The following is a 21,130-nucleotide window of genomic DNA, read 5'->3' on the forward strand; positions in this document are numbered from 1 at the left end:
GTAAAATGTGTTGAAAAGGTGCAGTGTTTTCTTGGTTTTGTGTTAGACTTTCTTAATTTCGTGCGTATGTACTGTTAATTTGGACAACAAGCTCATGTTATAGAATTATTTGTGTGCACATCGACACTACGACGTAATCATGGCGGACCCACTTAGTTTACTTCGCCAATATAATGTAAATAAAAAGGAAATAATTGAACGTGATAACCAGATTATATTTGGTGAATTTTCATGGCCTAAAAATGTCAAAACCAACTATCTTATGTGGGGGTAAGTAAAGATATCCGTGTTTTGTTACAGCTTTTTTAACAAACATTACACTAACTTTTTGTTGTAACTTTCTTTTAAGGTCTGGGAAGGAGGGCAGTGTCAAGGAATATTACACGTTGGAATGTCTCCTGTTTATCCTTAAAAATATCCACCTGACCCATCCAGTATATGTCCGTCAAGCAGCTGTAGGTTGTCAGTTTCATAAACATTTTCCATTCTGAGTGTTCTGAGTTAGTATTGTTAACATCGTGGTTTTTTTAGGCTGCAAACATACCTCCTGTTCGCCGTCCAGACAGAAAAGAGTTGTTAGCATATTTAAATGGTGAAACTGCTACCTGTGCATCTATAGACAAAAGTGCTCCATTGGAAATACCGACACAGGTAAGGTTTGGTTTGTAGGTATTACCTATAAATGATACTTCAAAAAGTTGACTTTGAAGTGTAATTTTTTATATGAAGGAGCTTATACAAAAGTGAGGGGTGTATTTTTGATAAAGGTAAGCTGATGTAGGTTTTAAGCAAATACTGGAATGGATGGTATAGTATATCTAGTTAATACTACCTACTAATTTGTGGAATACAGGTTGATGAATTAAGATTACAAAAAAACTTTGTAATTGAACTAAATTATTTATCTGACCAAATTCCTTTATTCTTTAATGCTGTTAGCCTTGGCTCTGAACTCTAATTAGTGGTGATCACAATAGATAATTCATGGTTACAGTGATGAGTGATACAGGCCCTGAATAAAGCTGCCCCAAAAATAATAAATAAATAAATGTTTGACCAAATTATTATCCAGAAATAAGTAATACTGACAGTCACCAATTTATGTCCCTTGCTTGCACTTGTGCACGGTAAATTTGTAACTATCATAATGGGGCATTTAGCTTGAAATGTATTCATTAATGTGGTATTTTTTTAACCTTGAAATAAATTCATATTGGAATCAAAAAGTAGGTATTAGTTTTAGTCCAAAACTAGAGCCCTTCTAACTTGCAATGTTATTGACTGAGAAACATTATATTATTACTCAATGCACTTACTGTTGTGTTGGAGGGAAAGCCAACATCTTCTTTAAGTTACTATATTTAGAATGTTGAATCTTGTGTGTGATTGAGATACTTGAGTGTTACAAGCCTGGTAAAAAAAGAACATAATTTGGGGGGGATAGAGTGGGGTAGCACATAGTGTTATGTGCCAACTAGGTGTTGGGGTTAATATAGTCAGAAAACAATTAAAACATATATTGAAACAATAAAACATGTAACATTCAGTTGCAAAAGTGAAACCATGACATAAATCCCAATCTATTTACTTCTAAAATCAAATCTGGCCTTGACTTCTTTGGGACATATTGGCTATGGTCACTTGTAATTTTTTAAAAGTTGTCTGAATGAATTATGTCCAACAATGTTCATAGGCTTCTTTCATAAAAAGCTCATGTGGACTTTTGTTTGTTGTTGTGAATCAAATTGCTCTTAATCTCGGTAACATGTCAGGAGTCATCATATCCCATGCCATGTGGTACCTTGCACAATTTATCCTTAACTGTTTACACCATTCACCGTATAAACCCGAAGGCTGGTTTTCACACTGTAAATATTATTAGCCTTCAAGAATTTTTCCATTATGTTGAAAACAAATGCCATAACTTTGTTGGATACAATTCTGCTACTTAGGCCAAATGTTTCTCTAGTCTTTGGTGACTACAGTTGGCACAGTAGTGTCCTTTGCTATGAAAAAGTTCTAAATTGTTGAAATGGTCCAAATTCCACATAAATGAAATTTAACTTTCCCAGTGTTTATTATATCGTTTGTAGTTAGTTTTCAGTGGCATGTAACGGTTTTCAAGACATGTCGTACAGTCACTAACCATAGCTTATATCTCATCATTGTGGCACAGCCACAACGTTTACAACTGACAAGTGTTTTCGTTTTAACATTCCTGTATGAGTTTTGTGCAATGCTATTGGGATTATGATATGGCAACCCAGAAAACTATCACCTTGTATAGAGAGGTCTGAACTTTGCAACGAATATGGTTGAAGATCAGGGTCATTCTCTGTAATAGGCCAACCATGCAGTACATTTAATCTTATTTGAAGTTTGTTCAACTTTTCATGGGAAATTAGTTATAATTTTATTAATTTCAGTCACATTTGGTTTAGGTTGATACAAGCAGAGTAAAAAATATCATATACATATAACTACAAAATCATGGAAATATTCTTAACAATTTGTACTATATTGCCATGGCACGGTTAGGGAACTTAGGTCGCAAATTCGCAACAGTGGTGCATTGAGCACAAGACACAAGTTTGCACACAATATACTCGCAAACCTTGAATGCCCTGCTGAATGCACCACTGTTGCAAATTTGTGGCCTTAGTGTTATTTGATTCCATCAATGGATACCAGATGAACAGTCTGGAAAAGGGGTAAACTAGTGTGAAAACTAGGTATTACAATGAACATAGTAGATAGGTATATTATAGTCTAAGTAATACTAGCTTCATTTGTATGTTATGTTAAAAAAATTTTAGTCCAGCATATAATAGGAATACTTGTCGTGAATACATTTAATGAATACTTGCTTGCCTACTGTATTTAGGTAAAACGCACACATGACAATGAAGGTGGAGAATCGGCAGCGAAGAAACCTCGCATTGAAGATAATTTGCAAGTGCAAAAAGTGCGAGAACAACTCGCTGCTCGTCTTGATGCACCTAAAGAGGCTTCAGTCACAGTTGACAACATCAAGTAAGGCTTTTGAGACTTTCAAGGTTGGCATATATTGCTCCAGTAAGTGGATCCAGTTCTATGGGCAATGGACTTTGCTGACATGTTCCGATCCAATTCACAAACTGGTACCCAGCGCTAAACTGAACAGTTTGAGCCTGAGTCCCTGAACTCTTATTCGTATCTTAGCCTTTTTTACCTATTCAGGGCTATCTGTGACACTGGATCCAGCTGCTGCGGGATTATAAGGCCTGTTTATTACAAAACCGGGGAGACATGTTTAAGCATCCAATAGGAATTAAACTTCTTTTAAAACATGAAGATGTAAATAACAAAATACTATCGATTGTTTAAACACATCTCCCGTGTGCTCTGCTTTAGTGAATAATAGGCCTAAAAGCTTATTTATAACAAAATGTATGCAAATAATGGTATTTGATCACTTTGACATATCCACACTGTTAGTCACACAAGCTGTTATGAATACCGTCAGTTTTAAACTTCCAAAATATAATTTCCTTTATTTGAAAACTTTCGATTCTGACCCATATACACTTTGCTTTTAGATCTCTATCAGAGGCTATGTCAGTGGAGAAAATCGCCGCCATTAAAGCCAAACGTCTAGCAAAGAAAAGAACTACTATTAAAAGTAATGACTACTCAGATACATTAGGAGTTGTAGGATCAGACTTAAGGGCTATTCTCGACTACGATGTTGATCTGACTAAAGATATCATTAGCCGTGAAAGACAGTGGAGGACAAGGACTACAGTATTACAGAGTAATGGAAAGGTGAGTATTAGGATTTCCAGTTGTTGCAATGTTAACTACATATACATTGCTGCCTGCCTACGCTGCTGTATAATCAAGCAAAACAATTTGGTAATGTCTTTCAAGAAACTGTATAGCTTTATCCATCTCTATAGCTCATTGATAAGAAGCGTTCTGGAGTATGGTACAGTGGTTGGTCACCTTACTACCATGGTCATTCCAACAAGATCGAAGATGTACAGAGAAGAGCTCTCAGATCTCTCTTTTATAGAATGGGTCATTGTCGTCGCCAGATGCCTACCTACGAAACCAGACTATCTAAATGCAATCTAGTATCACTCAGTGTCCGTCGAACAATGTATGATTTAATATATCTTCACAAAATCTTACACTCTTACCTTAATTCCGCTAATTTATTGGCTAGTATTAATATTAACATTAGATACAACCCTCGGCGTCCAAAGGCGTTTGTCCTAAATTTTTTTAAAAACAACACATCTTTTTACAATCCCATAACAAGAATGCATGCATAATGACCTTGTTAAAGACAATAAACAATTAGATATATTTAATTCTAAGTATATATTTAGTTCATATTTAAAAAGTCCGCCTCTGATGTCCTCAAGTAGTATAGGTAAACTATAAAAATTAAAATAATAATAGTTTAATTTTAACACTTTTTCTTATTTTTTGTATTTTCTTTTATATATTTGTACCAAAATAAATTTTGCAATTTATAATTAATTGACAGTAACTTTCCTAAACATGCCGTACATACACGCTCCTGGTTAGCATTCTGGTTCAAATCTAGTTCTAGACAAATTAATGTGTTAATCTGTCTTGGATGCCGACTGTTGTGTTGGTTTAATAAATTAAAATTAAATTAAATGTCTTCCTAAAGACAGTAGAAAACAAATCTAAAAAGAAACATGTTATTGAATTTCGATTAACGTTAAGTCTGTACTAAGCCGATGTTAATATAATAGCTTTGTCTAATACTTATTTATTTAAATATAAAGGCTACTTTCCTTATTTTAATGTTATATTACTTTTTTGTTCTGTTATATGTACTTGTATAATAAGTAGCGTATTTTTTTACATAACATGGCTGTTTTGTAAAATCCAAGGCTACTCAAATTTTCCGCAAGTTGACGATATTCATTGTAATGTATTATTTGAATTTATAATTTTTCCGCCTATCTAATTCGTGATTACAATTAGCAGTTCACCATAATGATTAATACAGGATATATGGTTAATATTTGAAATGATGTTCTTCCGAATTAAAAAGTTTCCGTAAAACTAGACACATTCCCGAAACTTGATCTTTAGAAAAAAATATTTCTTTAAATAGTTATTTATTTTATTTTACTTTCTAACCAAAATTTTAGCTTATTTTTTATTGCCTAATAAATTTATGTAATATTGAATAATGTTTCAGTCGTTCGCCAAAAGCATATCGGCGTTATTGGGCAGTATAAGAGCCCGTGAGGAAGGACGACCTGGAGTACCGCGTCCTCAACCCATTATAATGCCACAACCTACTGTTATACCTGCACAGCAAGCACAATATAACAGATACGATCAGGAACGATTCATTAGACAAAAAGAAGGTATACTGTTATTAAATTTAACTAGTAAAATACACAAAGAACCTGTCATTAGTGCTTAGACCAAGCGTATAAACATTTAAGAACAACATTGTCCAAATACCATTGACAAATACATGCATTCCAAAAAAGGTCAAAGCATTAAATAAATTGTATATAAACTGCATAATACAGCTGTTTATAAATATATTTATTTGTTACCACAGAGACTGAAGGCTTCAAAATCGACACTATGGGCACCTACCACGGTATGACGCTAAAGTCGGTGACAGAAGGGCCTAGTGTGCCAGTGGCGGCACGTGCGCCCCAGACACCGAATCACCCGAGACAGATGCCACGTAAGTTTTTATTATTATTATTATTATTATTAACAAACAGCACACTTACTACATTATACTAATTATACTGATCTTGTTCTGAAGTATACTAACTATTAAAATTACATTTTGAAGGAATGGGTAATTTTCAGGATGGTTTTGTGTACCTAATTTCAGTGCCAATTTTTATTATTTAAGTATTCGAATATTTTATCGTGAAATATTAAATAATATTACTACACTAAGGTTGCCTGGAAGAAATTGCTACTTAGCAATAAGACCACCTGTTCTACATTAGTTTACTCTGTGATACTTACATTATTGTTGTGTGTTGTCATTGTAATTTTTATATGCAATAAAGAATATTTCATTCATTCATGCACTCGAATTTTGAATAATACTTATGATAATATTCTAGAACATGTAAATAATAACAATTGCCACCGAAATTAGGCAGAGAAAACTAACCTAAAATTAAAGTAAAGTTCAAATTAACGGGAATTCCTTATCGAATCCTTGACTATGTTGGCTTCGCCTGTCAATTATAACACTCACTTGTAATGAGAATGTATTCCAATTGATGCAACTAGATTAAATGCAATTATTTTGCCATTTTTAAATGTATACCTTATTCAGATTCTTTGCCTAATCCAAACTTCTTGAGTTGAGACATTTTTTGTTACAGAAAACGGGCCGGTATCAGCGGGCGGTACGCCAGGCCGGCGCGAACTTCTTCCCGTAGCTGCGGCCCGACCCCCGGCTGGAGGCGGTGGCGGCAAGCGACCTTCCCGCACTCCCATCATTATCATACCTGCAGCTGCCACATCGCTCATCACTATGTATAACGTTAAGGATATGCTGCAAGATCTTAAGTATGTGTCATATTGATATTCATATTTATGACTAATTTTTCTGTCGATAATATCCCAATAAAAAAAACATTCCATATTTTCGTGTGAGTGATACGTCACTACATACGTGTAGGTTTCAAATCTTAGGGAACATGGCCAATTCGTCTTAATGGTCGGCTGTTGTTTTTTTCTAGTAGTGCCTCATATGGGGGTTTGATTATAAACGAAAAAGCAGAATTACTAAAGCGCCTGTGTTTTCAACTTAGACTATGGAAACCATTGACTTACAAATAAATGGACGACGGGTCTAATACAAAAACCACGAAAAAAATGGATCAAGTCAACCTATTTAAACGTAGTGACATGTAAAGGAATATGAAAAAGCTAAAACGTTGAATTTAAAATTGTAATGTCATTGCAGTACTGCCTAATTTTGCTTGCAACAATTGAAAGGCGCAAAAAACACCATATTCAGCTTCTACTGGAAAGTTACCAAAATACACCATATGTAGCTTCTAGTGAAAACTACTTGAACACAGGTATAATGGAGTAGCCTTTATTATTTATAAATAAATTTTATACGTAAATGTTGAATTTTACACAATGCCATTTATTACGAGGTAGGGTCTGACTATTTTTTCTTAAATTTCGAGAATTCTCGTACCCGATTTCTCGTGTTATTCGAGATTTTTTTTTAAAACCATAAAAAATTAGCTCAATCAACTATAAAACTAAATGTGAACTTTTCGAAAGTTGTTTTGGCCTGGGTGTTCTGAGTTATGCCCCGGAATAACTTCCATCGTTCGTGGTCCCAGGTTCGATTCCCAGTAGAACCAATTTGGGAAATGAACTTTTGTAAATTGGTTCTGCTCTGGGATTCTGTTGCTCTGATACTCACGGGGAGTGTGTACAGAGAGTTCCCTAGTTTCAGACCAGGTGATTGTTTTACAATAGAATATCAAGACATATATCATTTAGAAAACTTAATTTGTTAAATTGATCATACCGGTATCGAATCTGGGAACTTCTCATCCAGTGCCCACAGTGCAAACCGTTAGGCTATCAAGGTTGTACTATTTATATTATTATGCATTGTTTGCATGTGAAAGCTACAAATTGCTTAAACTTTAAAAAAAATCTTATTTAATTTGCACTGTCAGTCTGCTTCAATTACCTCCTTTGTTCCTTAAGTTGCTATTTTTTGTCATTCATCCAACTTTTGATTTTTAATGCATTTTGGCGGTGTAAGATGTTCTCTGTTAATACTTGTCACTTTCTTCTTAAGTTCAAGCTATGTTTCCTGGATAAATTCCTGTATTCTCTCCTTTCTATTCACTCATTGATGTAATCACATACCAAAGCTTTAATATTATGGTCTTTTATCAAGCTTGCATCAGCTCTGGTTTCCTTTCTTTTCTTACCATTTTCTTAACCCGTTCGTGCATAGTACTGAAATTATACTGCGCTCAAAAACGTCATCACTTTTCTATATGCCGTAGTGCTTACATTGATTCAATATAATTAGTACGGCTTATCACTGACAACGGTTGATTCCGTCAACAGGCTTAGTCGTACTGCTCACAGTTCTTGCAAATGTTTCCTGTGCTTGAAAAAGTACGACTATGACGGTAGTAGGGTATTTGCCGTTGTGAGATAATTACAAGATTAAAATGCGCGATATTGATTGCGAAAGAGAAACGCTTTCCAAAATAAACACTTAGGTACTAATTAATAATAATAATTATAATAACGCACACACTCAACATTGCCCCGCATTAGGGAAACCCTGTGTCGTGGGTGCCATGGACACACATATAGACAACCACAAATTACACCCAAACTCACGAGAGAAATAAACGTAGGCTATACACATATTTCTCCCGAAAAACCTAAAAAAATACTTTCGGGATTACGGAAGTTCATGCAAACGTTATTTCGGGCAAATGTATTTTCGGTCTTCTGATTCGTAACCCCGAGCCGTAGAAAGAGTACAACAATATTTGAAAGTATTACTAACATGTATTAAAAAATATTTTAATAATAACATTAGCTTCAAAGCGACTCTATGAAATTTTTGTTCTAAATATTTCGAACGCTTGTGTTTCAAACAATTGAAATTGACGTGATGGGTCTTGTTCAGTCTTTTACGCGAGCAATGAGTCGGAAAGAGACAGTTAGCTATTTGATTATTTTGATTACTTTTGTAATTTATATTTACGATTATTTTAAATATAAATTAAATACTATATATACTAGTGCATAAAATAACACTTTTAAATGATAACTATGATAACACAATGTAGTACTTACTGAAAATATGATATGCCATCCTGTTTTTTCACTTTAGTTAAGTAATTTTTTAGAAGGTTTTACCACACAATACGGCATCATTGACAAGCGCGCTGTCAATCGAACAAACGAAGACAAAAGCGTGATTGACGCTCTGTATACGATTTTAACGCCCTGTAAATTCGTATACTTTTTAGCGCGAATCCGACGTCCATTTATTTGTAAGTCAATGATGGAAACCAAAGGACATGTTATATTGACATATATAAATCAGACGTTATATGTATGTGATGCATTCAGACATTGAAAACATAAACATTTTATTGTCTTTGTTTGAGTACTGCGTGCCGTCGTAAGCCAAAAGAGATAGCACTACATTGATTTATGTCAAATACTCGAATCGAAAATACGTAACGTCATCTTAAATGCCAACTGTATTGATTTTGCCATTTTTGTAGTACCCTTTGATAACCATTTCCGGTTGTCAAAACCAATGTTTGGCCAAATGTTTTAGTGAATTATTAGCATGAATTGTAATGAAATTGGCAAAAATATGACAGTGAGAACAATTAAGTATTGATAAAAATGCGTCGCTTCAGCGTTAAGGGGTGCGGCAGTAGAAAATCGGAAATCAACCGAATGTTACATTACACGTCACGTTACGTTATGTGTTATTTTTCTGCCTATTACATATATATAAAGCTACAAGTTCTTACTCGTTGATAGAAATAGAACGCATAATTCCCGATATCGTGGAAAAAAGATATTTATACCGTTGTACACGGGTATATTCCAAAGCAAAGAATCAAATATGAGAAGACCTAAATGTGGAAAATATGAAAGAGTGATCAACGGCCTGCAAAAACTATAATATATGAAGGGAATATTTGTGCACTTTGATGTTCGAAATTCAAATAAATAAGATGGCCGCCATACAAATTTCAAAGTCTCCTATCACGGAAAAGATGACCGCCATACAAATTTCAAAGTCTCCTATCACGGAAACTATTACAGATAGGTAGGAGGTGCTCGAAGGAATGTCATAGAGATTAATAGTGGTCAACTGCCTGGGTTAAAAAAAAATAAGATGGCGAATTCAAAATGGCGGCCGAAGAAAAACTTGCTTCGATCCGGCTGAAAATTGGTATTGGGGGTCTTTAGGAGTTCTTAACCATAATTTGGGGTCAAAAGTTTCTTTTCGCCATTTTTTAATATGGCTGTCACATAAGCGTTTTTTTCGTCAAAGTGGCTGCCGAAACGGACTTGCTCTGATTCGGCTGAAAATTGGCATACGGAGGCCTCTAGATAATAATTTGTGGTCAAAATTGGTTTTTCGCCATTTTCAAATATGGCCGCCATAGCAGCGTTCGTTGGCGGCAGAAAAATGAAAATCCTAAACCCTTTGAAAATTGGCATGTATGGGTCTAGGAATACTTGATAATAATTTGTGATCAAAAATGGTTTTACATCATTTATTAATATAGCCGCCATTCGACAACTAATAAAAATTAGCTCTAATTCAACTGAAAATCGATATGTGGGTATCTCGTTATAATAGGTGTTTGATAATAATTTGCGGTCATAATTTGCAGCCATACAAACTGTTTTAGCGCCAGACAAAAATTTGCTTCTAATTCGATTGAAAGTGAACATGTCGGGGTCTCTATGAATGTTTAATAATAATTAGCGGTCAAAATTTATTTTTCGCCATTTTTCAATATGGCTGCCATACAAACTTTTTTGGCAGTAGATAAAAATTTCTTCTAATTCGACTGAAAAAGGCATGGCATTCAATCACAATTTGGAGTTAAAATTTTGTTTCTGCCGTTTTTCGATATAGCCGTAATTTTTTATGTAAATGGCTATTGAAAAAATTGCTTTGCTCGGACTCAAAATTGGCACGAAAAGATTTCTAAGATTGTTTGATAATAATTAATGGTCAAAATATATTTTTGCAATTTTTAAATATGGCCGCCATTAAAGAACTATTTCAATTTTTTTAAAACAAAGCCATAAGTGCCGAGGCCGGAGGCCGAGGTCCGCGGAGGGCGAAGCCCGAAGCGTCCGCACGCTATCAAATGAAGATAATATACGGAGACGTAATAGATTACGAGTACAAGATCTCACAATTGTAAAAATGTAAAGCATGCTTCCCGATGTAGTGGAAATGAGATACTTATTATAGCGTTGTTGTATCTCAACCGTCTCTATGTTAGATTTCATTTTCTTGAAAGCTATGCCAAAGAGAAGTATTTAGGGGGAAAAAATGCCAAACTACTGCCGAATTTCCTGTACTATGTAGGTACTATGAATACCAAATCAACAATAACCCAGAATACTCACACCAAAACCAACTTAGAAATGTTCATTTCTTAAATTGGCATAAATCGGGAATGGACCTCCTCATCAAGCGCCCATAGTACTAACTGCTGTGCCACCGAAGAGCATGAGCACATCCCGTAAACCGAAACCGCGCCGCAGGCCGAGCCCGACCCCACCTACGGTGGGGTACAGAGCTCGTAAATAATACAATAGCCCAAATATCACGTGTAATTAGACTCATTTAAGTAGTTTATTCATAAGTCTTGCCGAATTTTGCTTTGGTTACTTTAGATTGCCTGTTTGTTAGTATAATTTGATGATTGTTGATAACGATTATTTTAAGATAGTGTTGGTCTAGTAAGCAGACATATTATCGATGTTCTGTCATTAAAACAATTCCCTACGTGGTTTTTATTATTGCATTTTTATTATTTTTAAATTTTTATATTTTTATTAGTTTTACCTACAAATGAGAAAAGAAAGAAAGAATGGTTGGAAATTATAGGACTGCCGAACATAAACATTGGATCAAATACCATCTTCGTTTGTTCGCTCCATTTTGAAGTCAAATTTTAATAGAACTTTGAACGTAACTAGATTACATGATAATGCAATTCCATCGTTACATTTATTGGTAAATAACTTCATATTTCATTTTGATTAAAATGGCTCATTACTTGCCTAGTATTAATCATACTTTGATTACAGTAAACTATACAAATTCGCAAACATAAAAAACAGTTTCAACATTCAAGCCATACTTTTGCATGTCGATATTGACTTATCTATGATTATGGCACAACACTAAATTCGCCATTTGTGGTGGGCATTTTTGGTTTTGGTAGGTACGTTTTCCGTAGATAGGGCAGCTCCTTTCCTTTTTTTTCCATCCTCTAATGGTTTCAAAAGCGGTTGACAAACATTATTATCAACATTGACGTATGTAAGTTTCAGTTCAATACTCATTTTTGTTTTCGTTTGCAGATTTGTACCTGTAGAACAGAAGAAAGCCGAAGGCGCTGCGCGTGAAAACGAAGTATTATTACAGAGAAGAAAAGGACCAGCCGGAGAACACGTACCAAATAATCAAGCCACAATTACAGTGAGCATTTAAAAAAATGCAGACATTATTCAAAATTCATATTAAACAGTTTGAAATATCCAGGCATTAAAATTATTCTGAGTTATATTACAGACATTTTTATTAATAATACTCGCTATACTGTTTGAGTTTCCAATTCTTTATTAATAATTATCAATATCACAAATTTCTGAAATCTTCCTAGGTGCCGTACCGAGTGGTAGACAACCCTGGGAGACTGTCAGCGGCGGAATGGGACCGCGTTGTTGCCGTGTTCGTACAGGGACCCGCGTGGCAGTTTAAAGGCTGGCCTTGGGAAGGCAATCCTGTACAAATCTTTGCTCATAGTAAGTACATTATGATTGTAAAGAAAAGGGTGTGTGTAACTTGACGGGTAAAACTTGGTCGCGCCAAAGGTGGTGGCGTGAGAGGGAGAACTTGAACAGTCGACAAAATAAGATTTGGCTAATGGGCATATGGCTTATAGTCTTTCTTTTTTTAACATTGAATAAAATGACATTTGCAGGGTTGCCAGTTTTAAATAGTCATATTGTTGTCGATAGTTTTATCGACGGAATGTGCAAGTAGGTAAAATTTTGCCGAAAAGGTCTGAATTATGACTGTTACGAGGTTCTAATAATTACTAATTGCGTTATAATTATTAATATTTATTTATTATTATAATAATAATATCTATTTATCATTTTCGTTCGTTCGTTATTGTATTCTTTATTCTTATTTTGACAGTTGGCCTATTAGAATCTAAATGATTTTTTATTCATACACATTTTAATAACGGCACGCAGACATGGTTATGTATATTAAATTAAAATGAAAAACAATGAAATATGTCTCCTATTTCTATTTTTAATAGACATAGTTCTAAGCGTAGTGTATGTATGTACAATGTTTCAAAAAATTGACAAATAAAATGAACCTATGCCCAGCAGTTGCGACGAATAATGTGCAATGATGATTCTAATGAAACAAGTTCGACTATTAATTGCATAAGCGTAAACAACATTGAGTCGATAGTCTATATAATATTTATCGACTGCAATCACTAGCTGCTTGCAAGCGGGCAACACTTTTGCGCAATGAACTCTCATTTTAGACCATCTTCAAAAGAGACAGATTACAATATTATGAAATCTATCCTCGTATATATATATATTAGAATTGGCATTATGTAGGCGTGAGTGAATGGCCTATTTAGGCGTGCAGGATCATCGACCTGATCGCGCTTGGCTAAATCATAAATAACAATTTATTTGATTTAGTTTGTATTATGTACAGACTAACTCAAAGGGAAGGGAAGTAGAAACAAAAAATTATGAAATTGTTTGGTAGAGTAAATTTCGTGAACCACCAGATAAAGCATCCTTTACAATAGAATTACGTGTAATTTCCTATTTCTCTCCATGCTTACGTTATGCTTTATGTTTATGCATACGACGGTTTACACACAAAATATTAGTAACGTAAGGCACAACTAAACATCTTTCTTTAATGTAAGGGACATGCTATATTTTAAACCACTGGGCATTCCTAAATCTCTCGTTTATAGCATTAAAGAGGAAATTCTAAGAAACTTTGCTCTAGATACAATCAAAATTGGAGCAAACAGTAAAAAGTTACGAACCTTGGTATTTTGTAATTAAAAAAACAATTATATTCTTAAATCTTGTCCACAGTCTGCGCTTTCCATCTCTGGTATTTTGTAATGAAAAAATCAATTATATTCTTAAATCTTGTCCACAGTCTGCGCTTTCCATCTCAAGTACGACGAAATGAAGCTAGACGCAAACGTCGCTCGTTGGGCCGTGACGGTGCTCAATCTCAGCCGCACCAAGCGGCATCTCGACCGCGCCGCTCTACTCGGTTTCTGGGAAACACTTGACAGGTATGCCATTTTTGGTGCACGTGCAATTAATTCTAAAAGAGTTCTATAGCCATTATCCATCATTTCGTTATTGACACTTTTCGACGCTTGATTTTCGAATTTCATTATTAAGAGTCTATACTACCTCAGCTCGAATTCGAATTTTTCTCATACTAATAAGATTCATTTTGCTTGGGTCGAGCGGCAGGCTTTATTTCAGTATTTATTTTTTTACAAACGAAATTAAAGCCATTTGAAAAATGTATATCGTATACTATTTCGTGTTCTATTTAGTTCAGTTGATATTAAACAAATCATTGGTAAAAAAATACGTAAAGTACCTATTGAATACAGCAGTTTTCTTGTAAAATTTAGGTAAGTTTGTGTTTTTTTCCATCGTGAAAATTTTTAGGAATTGGGTTCTCACACCATATAGTTGTGACGGTGTGATCTCGTTACACCGTCATCTCACCTCTTTGTATCGCCTCTCCGCTTGTATCCTATCATTTTTTATTTTACATGTATTTAAATTTTAAATTTGAATTGTTCCATCTTCCTTCACTTTCTCATTTCGTTTTCGTGCTACGGTCACTCCCAGCTCGACCGCCACAACAGTCAGAGCTGTTCCAAATTCCATCGCGAATAATCACTAATTCTGGTTCTTTACTATGTTTGTAATCATTTAATAAGCTAAATCATGTGTTACAATTTATAAGCCTACAGCCTTCGTGTACCTAAATCTGTAATTCAGTTACTCGGCCCATTTAGGGGTAAGTGCCTTAATAATAAAGTGTAGGGAGTGTTTTATACTGTTGTACCTGTTTTTTTACATTTACCTTTTTATTGTTACAGCCCTTTCTTTAAACTTTACTTCTTTAATAAATTTTGTGGACCGGAAGTTTCCCATTTCATTGCCGTGCACCTGTTCACGGCTAGTTAGGGTTACAACCCTTTCCTAGTAATCAGTGTATCTCCTCAATTTTACTATATATTTTTTCCAAAGTGATTGATTCAACAATTTCACTGTTATGCGGAACCAACCCAAGCCAATTGAGGTAGTATAGACTCTTAAGCCGCGAAGAGATGCCAATAATAATCCCCTGTTGTTTGTTTAAGCATTACACCTCCATGACTGTAATGACAAAGGTATTATTTGGGGTCACATAATAACTTCATTTTTACTGTATGACTTAATGGTTATAATATAACTTATTATTAATATTATTATTAAGTTATTGCATTGCATTACACATGCATTATGTGAAGTATATACACTGAACAATAATTCTAAATATTTTTTCACCCTTGTTACAGGCACATGATGAAAAACAAACCGCACCTTAGATTCTAAGTTCGTTGTACGTAGCTGTATAAAAGTTTATCCTATAGTTTATTATGACGTGTGAATGGCGTCGATTCTAATGCGCAGTCATCTTAATCTAAACTAATTCAAATTTTAATTCTAGTGCCGACGCTATTGGCTGGAATATTTTATGACAAATGCTCAAGGAAATATCTTAAATTTACTGCTGTGGTGTTATACACTAATGCAGTTTATCTTCAACCACGTATGGGAAAATGAAACACAACTTATAACGTTTTTATAACAATTACATGGCTTTAAAGTGCAATAAGATATTTTCATTCAATATGGAGACATTAGTCAAATTATTTCAGTTTTAGGTTAAGAAATATGCGTCTCAGAATCGAACCCAATATCTGATTTATCAATTAAAAGCAAAGTTATCTAAGTCAACTCGCGCCATTTCAATATTTTGGCCAATTATTTTTTTCCGATTAAATGAAACCTTCCATAAAATATCTGATAACAGACTACATATGTAAAGGACTGTTGCTATTATAGTATGTATTTGTAGGTACAAGTTTTATGTATATTTTGCTACTTTTATCTTCTATCCAATATTATATTGTTGCACACATTTTTAAACCTAAATTCAGGTCAACCGTCTTAACGCGTGAAACGAAAGAAAAAGCTGTGGTATTATTAATATTATATTATTCCAGCTCAGTGTTGCCTTTTCTACAGATAATTTATACAGGGTTTTTTGTAAAATATTAACAACTTCTCAGGACTATATTACTAACATCATAAACAACAATTTTTGTTCCTTGACTTTTAATTAGATTAGATTTAACTTTCGTACAAAAATAAATATATTTAAATAGGTGCTCTAAATCATAGTGTCCCAAAGTGGCCCCTACCTCGTGGGCGCTGAAGAGTACTAAGGGGGCGGTAGGGGCCTGGGAAGCAATTGGAAGACGTTGATGCTGTCCAGGGAATGCTACCGCATTTGAAACAAAAACCTGAATTATCTATAGTGTAAACTAAAAGATGTAGTTATATGGTATGTATTTATAATTTTTTCCTTGTGATTTTTTGTATGAAGTTAATATAAAAAATACCTGTTTTAATTTTTTTTTGTGGTGGTGGGCGTTGAAATTTTGTTATCTTGCCTAAGGCGGTGAGCCAAGAAGTTTGGAAATCTATGTTCTATACAGTGATAACTCTGTGCTATACGATGCAAAACGCAGGAGCGAGGATGGGGTCGTTGCGGAGGACGCTTGCACCTTGAAACTTACAGCCTTAATGCTAAATTAAAAGAAAAAAATAAATGAAAAGTTTATATTTGGTGAAGTATAAGGCGTGAAGTATATGTATGTATGCATATTTGGTAATATTATTGTGTTTTGCAAAGTCATGAATTAGACGTTATTCTTTATGATGTAATATAGTCGTATAGTCTTGCGAGGTTGTAGTATTTTACAACACTGTATAAATAGTAATGTGCAAATGGCAACACTTAGTCACTATGTGCAGTTAGCCTTTTTATTGGTCTTATCAGTTTTATTATTACAAATCTTTGTTGGCGCTGGATTTTTTTGAATTGCTTTGTGTCGTAATTATATCATTTATCACCATCCTACTGGCATAGCGATGTAAGCTCAATTTGCAATGCCCCGAACGGGATGAAAGCTATTTTTGTAACGAAATTATATCATACTGTAGCTGCAGGAATTCTCCTGAAGATGAGCGACATAAACAGTTAACAGAACGCTCATTATGCTTATATTTAACTGCCTCCGTGGCTGAACGGTTGCCATGATGGTCTGCTACGCAGAGGTCCCGGGTTCGATTCCCAGGCCGGGAGAAATATTTATATGGCCTACATTTATTTCTCTGGTGAGTTTGGGTGTAATTAGTGGGTGTCTATGTGTGTGTCCATGGCACCCGCGGTACTTGGTTTCCCTAGTGCGGGACCATGAGTGTGTGCGTTATTTATTTAATACTAACTTATGCTATGGTTACAAAAAACACTTCCATTCCATTCCATTCCACGGCAATGTAAATTGAGCCTTGAAACTTAAGTACGTCTTAAACTATGTAATGTAGAGTGTCTTTCAATTTAAGCGTTGGCTTAATACGTGCTTAAGTTTAGTGCATTAGTTTAGAACACTTTTGTAAATTTAAAATTGTGTTCACTCGTAAGGTTTACTTATTAAAGTACATATTATTATCCATTTATTTTTTTCGTAGGGGTTTTTTTTTTTGTGATCTCCTTGGTACGACGCCTTCTTTATTTACATAGTGCCTTCCCTTGTCTAAATCGAATTGAGTTTACAAAATCGATTAAGTTGATTTTATAATTTTCTGTGACTTATTATGAATATTGTGAATTATTTAAATTAAAAATAAAAAAATTAAAAATTAAAAATTTTATTAGACTTAATAGAAATTTGGAGAACCAGACTGTATTATTGATAGGTCCATATTTAATTGTAGAGCTTCTGTTTTAGTAATGTACATTTTCATGCTAAACATTTGTTTCGTGTTTTGTTTTTAAAAACTACTTTATGTGCAACAAATAGTGAATTAAGTTTGCTTTTCTACGTATATGACATAGTCTTAATCTCTCTCTCGCTGCTAGCGTAAACAGAATTAGCAATAGTTTTAAATGTACGGTATTATTTAAGGTTTTTCCTAATAATTCAAATTTACAATACACTTTTCGTATTAATTTTCGTTGACTTATAATTTCTGTACAAAACTCCATTCGAAACAGAATTGTCGCCAAAATATTTAAAATGGTGTTGAAATTGTCAAAGATCTGTGATCTTTGTTTATTTGACAACAATAAATTGTTGACCATTATGTTTTTCGAGTTTTATTATTACTTCACCATTTTCATGAAATCCATTCATGAATTTGATCGAAAGTCCGTTTAATAATGAGCTCCCTTTTTTATTTAATTTTGTAACAATGTAAAATGGTTGTTATTATCAGTCTTTGTACTGATATTAACAACGAACAAACGCGAAAGAAATTCTTTCCCTCCGACTGTAGCCACATTGAGGCACCAGACGCGTGAGTCCCGTTGAAAATAAGACGATTCGATCTTTGTATTAATAATAATCTGGCAGTGGAGTATTTTCATATTGATTAATATCATGGTAGTAAAAACGTGATATTCAATACAAAAAATGATGTAAATTGGTGATATTTTTTAACATTTATCTGAAACTTATCGCACATTGAAATCAATTCGTCTCTAATGTAAGTCAATGGTCTCTAAAGAAAAATCAACTTTCGGGAAAAAATGTCTGAAAACAAGTTTAAATTTCGAAGAACCAAACAAACAAGAACCTATATATATATCTATCTAAAAACGCAATAGTGGTGTAACTTACTTTTTTTCTTCAATATTGCTTTAAATTTGATACTAAAGTAGGTAGTAAAATAAAGTAGGTAGGTAATGGACGTTATTTTCATGTTCAAATAATATTTCGCACATGAAACTGAATACTGTCGTTACTCAAAAATGTGGAATTAAGAAAACACAATTTGAAAATTAAAACGAAAACGCTGAATAGATCTTATTGCCAATAACGTGATTGTTTTCATTTATACATGAGACTTAATAATATAGAATATACTATACTATGTATTGGTTTCATTAATTTCTTTTTCTTCATTTTCCCATCGTTTTTTCTCAACTCCATAATTTTGAGTTACGACTAGGTATTTGGTTTAGTGTGCGATTAATTTTATTTTATATTGAAAATGGCATCCAAATATATAGCACTGATGTACATACTTTAGTATCATATAAAGTAATATTGTCGAAAAACACGGTTACATCACTTTTGCGTTGATAGCTTCGTTTCAAGTGTCAGTGCGCTTGTACGGTCAGTATCTTTACAGAAGTGGAAACACAGGTATTCACAAAACTTAATAGCTCCATCTATGTTATGCAGTACAAACATGAGTACTTCAAAGTCCCACTGAACCGTAGAGGGAGAATAAAAAAAAAAGAATAAATAGGCTTCTCGCGTATATTGAAAAGGGATACCAGCAGAGTACCTATAAATTCTGGGTTGTCTACTTTTAAAATTTTACCCCGTTAAAGAAATTTAAATGAAAATGAAGCCGTGGTAGCCTAATGGTTTGACCTACTGCCTCTCAAGCAGAGTGTCGTAGGTTCGAATCCAGATTCGCACCTCTGAGTTTCTCGGAATTTGTGCAAAATTTAATTTGAAATTGATCATGAGCTTTTCGGCGAAGGAAAACATCGTGATGAAACGTTGAAAAAGGTTCAAAGTCCTCGGAAAACGTGCGCAGTCCCCAACCCTCATTGGGCCAGTATGGTGAACTGTCACCTAAGTACTCGCCCGAGAGGAGACTCGTGCCCAGCAGTGCGACGTATAAATGGGTTCATGGTAATGATGAAATCTGCCGAGTCTAAGGAGGGAGAATCCGCCCGACCACATTTAGCTTGATTAAGTTTTAGTAACCAAACAAAACAATTATGACAAATCTTACTTTTTTATTGGCCCTTGAACAGTATTAACTTAGTATACATAAAGATAAAACTTACGTGTGAAAGGTTATGTTGGGAATTTTTCGTTCCGTACGGCTTTTACAGCCTAAAATATAACAATGCATCATTATTGTGAGCTGGAATAATTGTCAATTACTACAAAGGAACGGTTAGTAACTTTGTAAAACACTTCTTAAAAGCACAAACACATAAAGTCGATGCACATCAAACACTCGGAAGGATTTGCTGGACTCAACGAGGGTTGAGTCATACAACCAAAACCGCTTACGTAGAAAGGGACAAAAAATAGTATTGTTTTCTCGTTTACTCTGATTTGTCTGTGCATAAATCTATCTCTCTTATACGGTTTTTACTATTTATGGAGTCCCTCTACCCAATTCTTCCTCTACGCACTGAAGCTAGTGGAACCAACAGTTCGAAAGAACATCTGTGATTTCGTTCATAAATTTAAAGCAATAATACACAAAGATAAATTTAATTTGTCTTTATTAAAATTTCATTCAATTCATCGATAGTAACAATAATAATTCTCTCTTTCATAAAGAGATAAGTACATTAAGGTTATCATTATCATTACATTATAGGTATGTATTTTATGATATTATTTTTATGTACACAAAATAAAACCATTAGTTTACCCCACAACAATATCACATCGTTAGGTGTGTACTATCCATGTGCCCGTTGGATTATTTAACCATAATTCAAAATTATATATTTTTACATACGACATTTTAAAAATATTCGCCAATTAATTCGTTTTTCTAAACACGAATCTAGATTTTAATGTTTTTAATACAAATTTTTATTATTTTTTTTTTGTAAACATTTCAGAGAGGATTCAAATAACAGTCGACAATGTAAAATAATTTAATAAAAAACAATGCAGACGGCCGGCGTCCTTTGCCCCGACAAGGAATGATAGGACCAAATTTTACCGGTCGCAAAGTTCTGCCGTCTACGACACTTTTAATAAATAAATAATTTTATATTGTTATAAATACTTTAATATTGTTAAAAACACACTTTAGTCTTCAAAATGGGATGCTTAGATGGCAATGGCACAGGCCATATATTTATATAATGTTAAAAAAAATCTTATATATATTTATAAAATAGTCTGAATTCGACAAGGAT

General features: G+C 34.0%; 1 protein-coding gene across 1 annotated transcript; it reads left to right on the forward strand.

Annotated features, from left to right (window-relative positions):
* Nucleotides 1-124: 124 nt before the first annotated feature.
* On the forward strand, nt 125-16,303 carry LOC113232875 (parafibromin). The gene is made up of 12 exons (XM_026467747.1): nt 125-270; nt 350-455; nt 532-651; nt 2,885-3,033; nt 3,579-3,804; nt 5,225-5,396; nt 5,600-5,731; nt 6,396-6,582; nt 12,157-12,274; nt 12,459-12,600; nt 14,015-14,156; nt 15,450-16,303. The coding sequence occupies exons 1-12, from the start codon at nt 140-142 to the stop codon at nt 15,484-15,486; spliced, it is 1,662 nt and encodes a 553-aa protein (XP_026323532.1). The 5' UTR covers nt 125-139; the 3' UTR covers nt 15,487-16,303.
* The last annotated feature ends 4,827 nt before the right edge of the window (nt 16,304-21,130 follow it).

This window comes from Hyposmocoma kahamanoa, unplaced genomic scaffold, assembly GCF_003589595.1.
Source record: "Hyposmocoma kahamanoa isolate Upper Pololo Valley unplaced genomic scaffold, ASM358959v1 78, whole genome shotgun sequence".
Classification (NCBI taxonomy): Eukaryota; Metazoa; Arthropoda; class Insecta; order Lepidoptera; family Cosmopterigidae; genus Hyposmocoma; species Hyposmocoma kahamanoa.

Excerpts from the sequence above, each read along its gene's own strand:
- LOC113232875 (XM_026467747.1), top strand. The coding sequence starts at position 140 with ATGGCGGACCCACTTAGTTTACTTCGCCAATATAATGTAAATAAAAAG. Across the intron at positions 5,397-5,599 it reads ATTCATTAGACAAAAAGAAG|AGACTGAAGGCTTCAAAATC; the intron begins GTATACTGTTAT and ends TTGTTACCACAG. Across the intron at positions 12,275-12,458 it reads ATAATCAAGCCACAATTACA|GTGCCGTACCGAGTGGTAGA; the intron begins GTGAGCATTTAA and ends AAATCTTCCTAG.